The following is a 9455-nucleotide window of genomic DNA, read 5'->3' on the forward strand; positions in this document are numbered from 1 at the left end:
GACAGGGTCTTACTCTGTAGCTCTGGCTGTCCTAGAACTCACTCTGTACACCAGACTAGTTTTAAACTCACAGAAATATATATGCCTGCCTCTGCCAAATGCTGGGTTTAAAGGCATGTGCCGGGCTGGTAAGATGGCTCAGCAGGGGAGAGCACCGACTGCTCTTTGGAAGGTCATGAGTTCAAATCCCAGCAACCACATGGTAGCTCACAACCACCCTTAATGAAATCTGATGCCCTCTTCTGGGGCATCTGAAGACCGCTACAGTGTACTTACGTAATAAACAAACAAATAAATAAATAAATAAATGCCGGGCAGTGGTGGCGCACACCTTTAATCCCAGCACTTGGGAGGCAGAGGCAGGTGGATTTCTGAGTTTGAGGCCAGCCTGGTCTACAGAGTGAGTTCCAGGACAGCCAGAGCTACACAGAGAAACAAACAAACAAACAAACAAAAATAAAGGCATGTGCCAATACACCTGACAAATGACTGGTATTTTCTAAGCTAGACTGCTACATAACTAGGGAATTGTATTGAAACCCTTACAGTTTGAGGGTTGAAACTAGTTAGTACAAAGCAAGAACATTTATGCTCTATAAGCTGCTATAGAGTAAAAGTTTCATGAGCTCTGCTGACTAACCCTGACAAAGGTCATGGTACTGAACACACACATGCAGCCTGTATGGAATCAGAAACCCAAAACAAATCTGACTGTTTGTATTCAAGAACCTTACATGAAACCCTTAAGTGCTGGTGTGGTAGCTTCACACCTGGAAACCTACTGAACAGTTGCAAAGTGCTTTGCTTAGGTTAGGCATAGACTCTGTAGCCAGACTAATTTTGAATACATTTTATTTCTTTATTTGCCTGTTCCCAGCTCTGTTTTGGATTTTGATTTCCCCTCTTTAAATGAAGTCAGTACCGTCCACCTCAGGGTCATTGTGGTTTCATGAATCAGCACACGATGAATGTGTCAGTGTAAGGTCACAGCAAGTTCTACACATTGTTAGATGTTGTCCACAGAAGGAGTAACTGAAGGGAGGAAGAGCTCATTTTAACGTGGAAAGCTCAGTCCACCTATCAACTTAAAATTGTGGTGGCACGTGCCTCTAGTCCCAGCACTCAGGAGGCAGAGGCTGGGAGCTCTGTGGGTTCAAGTTCCAGGCCAGCCCGCGGTTACATAGTGAGACTTTCAAGAAGGAAGAAAAGAACAAGAAAAAATATTGGGAAAACATGAACAAGGGGCTGGAGAGATGGCTCAGAGGTTAAGAGCACTGACTGTTCTTCCAGAGTTCCTGAGTTCAATTCCCAGAAACTACATGGTGGCTCACAACCATCTGTAATGGGATCTGATGCACTCTTTTAGTATGTGTCTAAAGATAGCTACAGTGTACTCAACATATATATAAAATAAATAAATAAAATCCTAAAAATAAAAAAATAAAAACACAAAATTCCACCTAGCAGCAGAAAATTCACTCTAGGAGTAACTGGCCAAAAATGGATATGATTTCTTCAAGTAAGCCAGGCATAGTGGTGCAAGCCTTTAACCCTAACACTCAGGAAGCAGGGGCAGGCAGAGCTTTGTGAGTTTAAGGCCAGCCTTGGCTACATGGTTCTAGGACAGCTAGAGCTACGTAGTGAGATCTTATCTCAAAAAATAAAAAATAAAATATTATATAAGCAACAGTACTTTTTGAAAAAAATACTTGGTATGTTGATAGGTACATCATTTCTGTGTAAAGGCACTATTATAAAATATACTTCTAATTAAAAATTTAAGACTTTTTTTCAATATCCAACTAAATGATTCTAAATACTGTCTGGGTAAGCATGGTCAAGATAATGTTTCTTGTTTGGTGTTGGGGATTGATACAAGGAATCACACATGCTGTGCATGTGCTCAGCCACTGGATTAGACACCCAGGCCCAAGGTTGGTTGGGTTTTATCAGCAACAGAGATCAAACCCATAAGATGATGTTTTAGCTAGGTACTAGGATGAAATATGAAATTTTAGTAATAATGTGATACTGACCATAAAAGGTCAAAAAACAAAAAGGGAAATGTTCTAGTTTCCTTTCTGCTGTGGTAAAGTGCTCTGACTAAAGGTAGCTTGAGGCAGAAAGCTTTTATTTGGCATACATACATACAGTCACAGTTTGTAACTGAGGGATGTCAAGGCCTGAATTCAAGCAGAGACCACAGAGGAAAATTGCCTACTGGTCTTGCTGGCTCAGTTGCTAGCCCATGCCTAACTGCCTTGAAGGTTTTGTAGTTGTTTTTGTTTGTTTTGTTTTTCAAGACAGGGTTTCTCTGTATAGCCCTGGCTGCACTGGAACTTGCTCTGTAGACCAGGCTGGTCCCAAACTCAGAGATGCACCTGCCTCTGCCTCCCGAGTGACTAACGGTGTGTGTCACCATGATGGCTTCTCTAGCCGTCTTATACAACCCAGTACTAATTGTTCAGGGAATGCTGTCACCCACAGAGGCCTGGGCCCTCCTGTACCAATTAACAATCAAGACATAGACATGTCCACAGGTCCAGGTCCGTCTGATCTGGGCAGCCCCTCAGTTGAAACCCCCATTTTGGTTGACTCTAGTCTGCGGCAGTTTGGCAGTTAAAGCTTCCAAGGCCAGGAAAAAAGAACAGTCAATGTAGAAATTATAGAAGTCAGGACTGAAAGGGAAGTTCCGAGTTAAAGCTGCCTGTTGACCAGTCCTGAGGACTGGAATGTAGGGCCATCAACCATTGGCAGGCCAATGGCCCCTCTGTGAGGGTGTCACCCTCTCCTGGCTTCCATGTGTGTGCCCCCACATGTGACAGACACACATGAAGCACATATACATACATATGCATACATAACTAATAAGCAAAGACTTAAAAAGAATTACAGAGGACAAATAACACGATTTAAAAGGGGGTGGTGATAGGGGGAGTGAGTGTTCATATGGAAACAGTCACCCTCATGAGTATTTTAAAATCCCAGTCAGAACTGGAGGCTTAGCTCAGTGGTGGAACATTTGCTAGGTCCTGATTTTTAAGTCCTGGCATCAAAGGGGGAAAAAAGGTTAAATCCAACTTGAAAAGCAGAAAAACAACAGCAAAACCAAGCTAAGTATGTAAAGGGACCACGACGCTAACATGGGTCTCGGACGATCAGATGGTCAGTTTTCACGTAGACATCAGAAGTAACGGGTTTAATTATGTTAATTACACCCAGCCCCACTTCGTCTCCTCGACCCGCCTCCTGGTCCCCTTTTCTCAAATAACAATTAGTTCACTGACTTTATTTTGCAATCTGCTGTGTTGTCCCTGACGAATGACTCCAGCAGCCCTGAAGTGTGTCATGTGTAAAGAAGGATCTCTGCTCAGTGAGAGACTGAAATGAAAATGAAGCATTTAGCACCTTCCTCTTTCTTCCCTCTTGGTGACTGTCACCCTTTGGCTCCCACCCCTCTCCAGTATGTACCTAGTGCTCTTTGCTGCCCCAGCAGAGCCAGCATCCTGACTGGCAAGTACCCCCACAACCACCACGTCGTTAACAACACTTTGGAGGGGAACTGCAGCAGCAAGTCCTGGCAGAAGATCCAGGAGCCGTACACGTTCCCAGCGATCCTCAGGTCGGTGTGCGGCTATCAGACCTTTTTTGCTGGGAAGTATTTAAACGAGGTATGTTGAGTGATCTTCTCCTTTCTTACAACGGCATTTAAAATGGGAATTAATTTATTTCCTGATAATTATTTTTCTCCTTGGTATCAATTCACATCATGCTATTCAAGGGTTTGGTTCTATGCACCTTTTTGCTGATCTGCCCATTAGACAAGCACATTGTGTGCCTGGGTCTGTGGTTACTCTCTTTCCACACAGCCCCCAGTGTCTATTTACAAACTGTCCTAAGTGTTAGGACATTTGCCCCCTCCCCCCTTTCATCTGGGATCCTTGAGTCATGTAGCTGTCACAGTGTCTGTGTTCCATTTCCTCTTTTTCAATATCAAGCGGGAGGGGGCTAGAAGCTTTGCTCAGGTTTCTTAGATCACCCCTGAATTAGAACATTTCAACATATAGCTCATTTTTTGACCTGCACAGTGAGGACAGAAGAAAAGCAAGCCTGGCCTGTGGAGGGTCTGTCTGTGCTGAGAGGACAGCACCCCGTGGGCTGGGAGGCTGTGGGAGGCTGTGGTTGGGCGGTTGATGCTGGCCCCATGTGACCCGCCACTCGGCTTCATAGCCCCAAGTGCACCACCTTGTCTCAGTTTCCTTAGAATCTATGCTAAAAGGAAATGATGCCTGGGTGCTTGGGGTTCTCTTGAGTGATGGCTAAACTGGGGTCCGGGTGAAGAGGCGTGCATTCTCTGACTTTCTTTTCCTGTGGTAGCTAGAAGTCTTCATGTCACATGAATTTTCTGTGCCCCTCCCTCCCTGTCATTGAGGGGGTCTGCGAACTGTGGGTTTGAAGGAAGCTGAGTCAGTTTGAAAGAATTGTGAGAAACAGGAAGACGCTCTGTAGTGGGGTTGGGGCAACTCCATGATCATAAGGGAAATTGGGTTACTTTGCACATTGAAGGTGTAGTGTGAGACAATCTTCAGAGATTCAGTCCTGCCTTAAATGGACAGTACTGAACTCTATTTAGATAGGGGGAAGTGTGCTGTGGTCTCTTCTAATCATTTTACCAAATAAATCGAGCCTCAAAAATAGATTTTATCAGGACAGCCAAAGTAATAGGCAAGCATCTGATTCTCTTGGCTGAAAACAGCCAAGTGTGATTTAGATTATTCAGTTGTAGCTCAGTGCTCACCCATGAATAGGTTCCATGTAATATCTAGATGGCAAATGTTGGGCTTAAAGGCCACACGTCTCTCTGAGCTACTGCACAGTGCCACCATAGCAGAAATGCAGCTGTGGACACTCCATGGGTGAGCTTGCCTGTGTGCAAACAAAACCATCTGCATTGACATCTGAGGTTTGCGTAACTCACATGTCACAAGACAGTCTTCTCTTGACAGCTTTGTATGTTTAAATGATTGAATGGCACACTGGCTAATCAATCAAGATAGCCGGCAGGCCAGGTTAGCACAGAGACACAATTACTGACTCTGCTGAAGAGAAGGCTTGGGTCACAGAGTTCTTTATTCTCTAGTTTGTGTGTTTGGGGAAGCTGTGCACCTGTTGTCTCAGGCACTGGTTGAAAAGTGTTCCTGGTTGCTGGTTTCTCTCTGGACTCTCTAAGGAGCTCTAACCCCCACTCTACTGTCCTTCCAGTATGGAGCCCCAGACGCAGGCGGACTGGAGCACATTCCTCTGGGCTGGAGTTATTGGTATGCCTTGGTAAGTGGTTATTGAAATGAATGACTAGACACAGCCCAGAGACGCAAAGTGTGTATCATCTGACTCAGGCCCATACCGGCACAAGTGTTCCAGTTGATGATTTGTCTTTGTAATGAAAGTCTGTTGGCTGATGAGTCACCTCATCCAAGGTGTTTTTCCTGCCATTAGTGGCTTGGCTATGTGCTTCCCTGGTCTTTCTGACCCACGTCTGGTTTTTAAAACAGCCTGGATTAATGAGATCCTGCTAGTCTATGATAATGCTCCTCAACCCCAATTCACTGTTGACAGGGCAGCTGCCCCTCTTCTGTCTTGTCACCTTTAAACAGTGCACGTTAGCCAGCAGGAGGTCACACTTTGGCTTTGTATAGTGACTTCCTCACAAACTTTACTTCCTGTTTCATATAGGAAAAGAATTCTAAATACTATAACTACACCCTCTCCATCAATGGGAAGGCACGGAAACATGGTGAGAACTACAGTGTGGACTACCTGACAGATGTTCTGGTAAGTTCAGCGGTGCTGCCTCACACATGACAGCAGCCGAGGCTTTTTTGTACCAGCAAACAGAAATGCGCAATGACTGGTCTGTCTGCCAAAGAGATTTCTAGCTTTTTAAAGACCTCTAGGCTGTTTTTCTTTGTATATAAGCCAAGACTTGAGTCTCATATTCTCATAATCCAGAAGTAAACACCTCTACCAGCGACTGGTGGCCACAGAGTCTCCTCAGTTGTCCTTTACAAGCCTCTGTGGGTGAGGCTGTGTGTAGGTAAAGCACTAGAGTCAGGTGGACTCCTCCTGTCCTGACAAGTTTCTAAGGGAAACCTTCCGCTGAGTATTTATTCACCAGACAGTCTAGCACATGACACAGTAGATGTTCCCTGAAGAGGGCATAGGCCAGGTCCTTGGAAAGCAACCTCTTCCAGCTGGAAATCTCACTGGTGCCATGGGGGCGTGGTTATGTACATGCATACTTGCAGTGTTTCCCTAGTTTCCTGCTGATCACTTACTTCAGTAGGCACTGCTGGGTGAGAGAAGGCAGAAAGGGTAAAGTGTGAGGTGGCTTCTGAGCAGAAGCCTAAAGGATGGGCAGTGGTGTCGGAGGCGGAGGCAGTATGACCAAGCAGGACTGAGCAGGGGAGAAACTGCCAGCAGCTGACATCTGTCGTAGGAAAGGGTAAAGACAGCGGGGTGGATTCTCTCCTTCCGCTGCGTTGGTCTGCGGAGGGGACGCAGCTCATTAGGTTTGGTGGGAAGCACCTTTACCTGCCGAACCCTCCCACTACCCTCCTACCATTCTTTAAGGCATCATTGCTATAAATTAATACAAAAATGGACAGTTTACTATTCCGTACTGCATGGGGAACATAATCTCTGGGTCTTATAAAGTTAAGGTCTCAGTTACTCTCCTTGGTAGACTTGTCAAGGTCCAGACCAGATGTGTTATACCAGCAACATGCTGCACATGACCATGAAATGAACTATGCCTGAGATAGTGTCCACACTGACCCTGTGTGCTCTGTCTACCAAAAGAAACTTCCCCATTGGATACACAGTTGCTAGGCAGGGGTAGGACATGACCACTCTCTGTGTGTGTCAGGCCAATCTCTCCCTGGACTTCCTGGACTACAAGTCCAACTCTGAGCCATTCTTCATGATGATCTCCACCCCAGCGCCCCACTCACCGTGGACAGCCGCACCTCAGTACCAGAAGGCTTTCCAGAATGTCATCGCACCAAGAAACAAGAACTTCAACATCCATGGGACGGTAGGTGCCTCTGATCCTTAAAGTAAGCTGTTCCCGCTGTAACCGGCTAGTCAGGAAGCTTGAAGCCTTGGAAGAGGGTTCCTTTGAGCTCTCCTGGAGGGACTGTTGTATCTGTCCCTAGTACAACAGATGATAGAAATGTTTTTAAATATACAGATAAAGTTCCTACCACACATCCTGTGAGCAGCTAGAAAAGATTCCTAAGAATGGTAAAGGTGCTGCTGGTCCTGATTGACTATAAGCATGTGTCCTGCCTTCTCTGTCCCAGAAGTAGCTAAACCAGGTCTCTGGAACATTCGCACTTATAGCAGCCTTGGGTGTTTCTCACCTAAGACATAAGATAGAGAAAGGAGGCACATACAGTGTGGAGGTGGCAGGATGTACGTGATTAAATGCCACAGCCCAAGCAGGGCCTCATCAGTTAACAACCCTTGTCCCTTAAATTTACCTAATATGTCATTCCCCTTTCCCCATTCTCCTACCCAAGGTACTGGGTGCCCCAGATTCCTGAGAGAAATCCTGTCAAAATATTTCCAGAAACTTCAAGTCCACATGTAAAGGTTCTTTCTCCCTCAAACAGAAGTCACATTTTCAGCAACAGAAACATTCCCACACATCATTCTCCTTCCATTCACTGTCTCCCAAACCATGCTCCTTGGTTTGTTTTATAAGACACGGTATCTCTGTAGACCAGGCTGGCCTCAAACTCACAGTGACCTTTGTGCCTTTGCCTCCTCTAATTGCTGGGATCAGAGGTCTGTGCCTCTGAGCCTGTCTCCTCAAAGTATCCCTCAGTCAGTGCGTTATGCTTCCCTTAGCTGAGCATGTAAGCAGGTCTCCACTGCCTGAGTCTCACTGAGAAGTCACAGTGCTCATAACGATACAAAATGAGTCTTAAAGGCAGATCCAGAAGCATGTATTTCTGTCTGTGAGATGAGCCAGATGCTTGCCCCTCCTGTTGCTCTCCCTAAGGTGGCCGGTCTCAAGCCTTTGATTACAGTAATGATTAAAATATAGAGAAACATCTGGCGCACTCTGTGCCACAACTCAGGCATATGCTTGTTAAATTAGGTTGAGAAGCTGATTTTAAACTAGTGGACTGGTCTCAATTTTGTGTTCCAAAAAGAGTTACTAGAAGCATTTTAATATTTCAATATTACTGAGCTCAGTAATATTGAAATCCTTGGGTTAGCTAAGTGACCGCAAAAGAATTTCTAGTCACGTGCGAGCTGATGTGAGCCTCCAGCAGGAGGATTTAAGATCGAATTTCTAAAGCCTATTAGCCAAAGAACAGTTGGAGAAATGTAGTTGTACAGTGCATGCATGAAGAGCTGATGGCATCTGAGGTCCTTTTGTTACTAAAATGTGGCTTTTATGTAATTAAAAGGGCCCTCCAGAACTGGACTTAAAGGGGTTTTTAGTTTTTTTTACGATTTCATTTTTATTTTTAAATGTTCATGTATGTGTCTTTGGTGTGGGTTTGTTTATGTTGGTGCAGTACCCAAGGAGGCCAGAAGAGGGCTCAGTTGCCCCTAGAACTGGAGTTACAGGCAGTTGTGAACTGCCCTGTGTGGGTGCTGGGAACCAAGATTACAAGCTCTGCTATTCCAGTCTCTGCAGAACTTGACATTTTAAATCCAAGTACAGGATTTTCCCCAAGGATACCAGTCCCTCGAGTTGACAGGTCAGTGGAAAGCAGGGCCTTGCAGGCAGACTATAGAGAGGTAAGTTAGCACTTGCCCATTTGTAGCTATAGTTGACATAGGATTAGCGTTACCAACTGAATCTCACTTTGGCTTGGGGGCACTCACTAGAGTTTCCGATCTCTGTTGCCAGCAAGAGTGTCCTGGTGCTTCCTGGCGAGAGGCCGGTGGAGTAATGGAGTTCATCTGAGAGGCTGCTAGGCTGCTGTAGGAGCTCAGAGGAAGAGGCATCCTAGTGTAGTCTAATGTGACTTCTTCAGCAGCTTCTGGGCAGTTTGCAACAGTGTGAAGGATCCTTTGTCTTATGGACTCGAGGACTCTCTTAGCGTGATTGTGGTGACTTGGTGTTAATGTTTGTTTCTTCTGAATCTTAGAACAAGCACTGGCTAATCAGGCAAGCCAAGACTCCTATGACAAATTCGTCAATACAGTTCTTAGATGACGCCTTCAGGAGGAGGTAAGCACAGCCATTCCATTCTCAGTGTGGGGGAGGTGGGCCAGCGGGAGAGACACTGTGGGGCATTGCACCTCACAGATACACCGTTATGTTTATGGGCATGAGGTACCTTTTGGACTTTAAGACTGACTAAACTTTGTATAGTTCTTTTGATTTCTATTTGGTTGATTTCAGCCCTGAGTTTGATTATTTCCTGCCTTCG

At 45.4% G+C, this 9455-nt stretch overlaps 1 protein-coding gene across 2 annotated transcripts in view; it reads left to right on the forward strand.

Annotated features, from left to right (window-relative positions):
• The window catches only part of Gns (glucosamine (N-acetyl)-6-sulfatase), a 42525-nt gene that overhangs the window by 6673 nt on the left and 26397 nt on the right, over positions 1-9455 (forward strand). For both annotated transcript variants that reach the window (XM_031349162.1, XM_031349163.1), the window contains exons 3-7: positions 3465-3671; positions 5263-5328; positions 5734-5832; positions 6926-7093; positions 9171-9253. In XM_031349162.1, the coding sequence (XP_031205022.1) occupies positions 3465-3671; positions 5263-5328; positions 5734-5832; positions 6926-7093; positions 9171-9253 (623 nt within the window). The remainder of the gene's footprint in view (positions 1-3464; positions 3672-5262; positions 5329-5733; positions 5833-6925; positions 7094-9170; positions 9254-9455) is intronic.

Source organism: Mastomys coucha, unplaced genomic scaffold, assembly GCF_008632895.1.
Source record: "Mastomys coucha isolate ucsf_1 unplaced genomic scaffold, UCSF_Mcou_1 pScaffold4, whole genome shotgun sequence".
Taxonomy (NCBI): domain Eukaryota; kingdom Metazoa; phylum Chordata; class Mammalia; order Rodentia; family Muridae; genus Mastomys; species Mastomys coucha.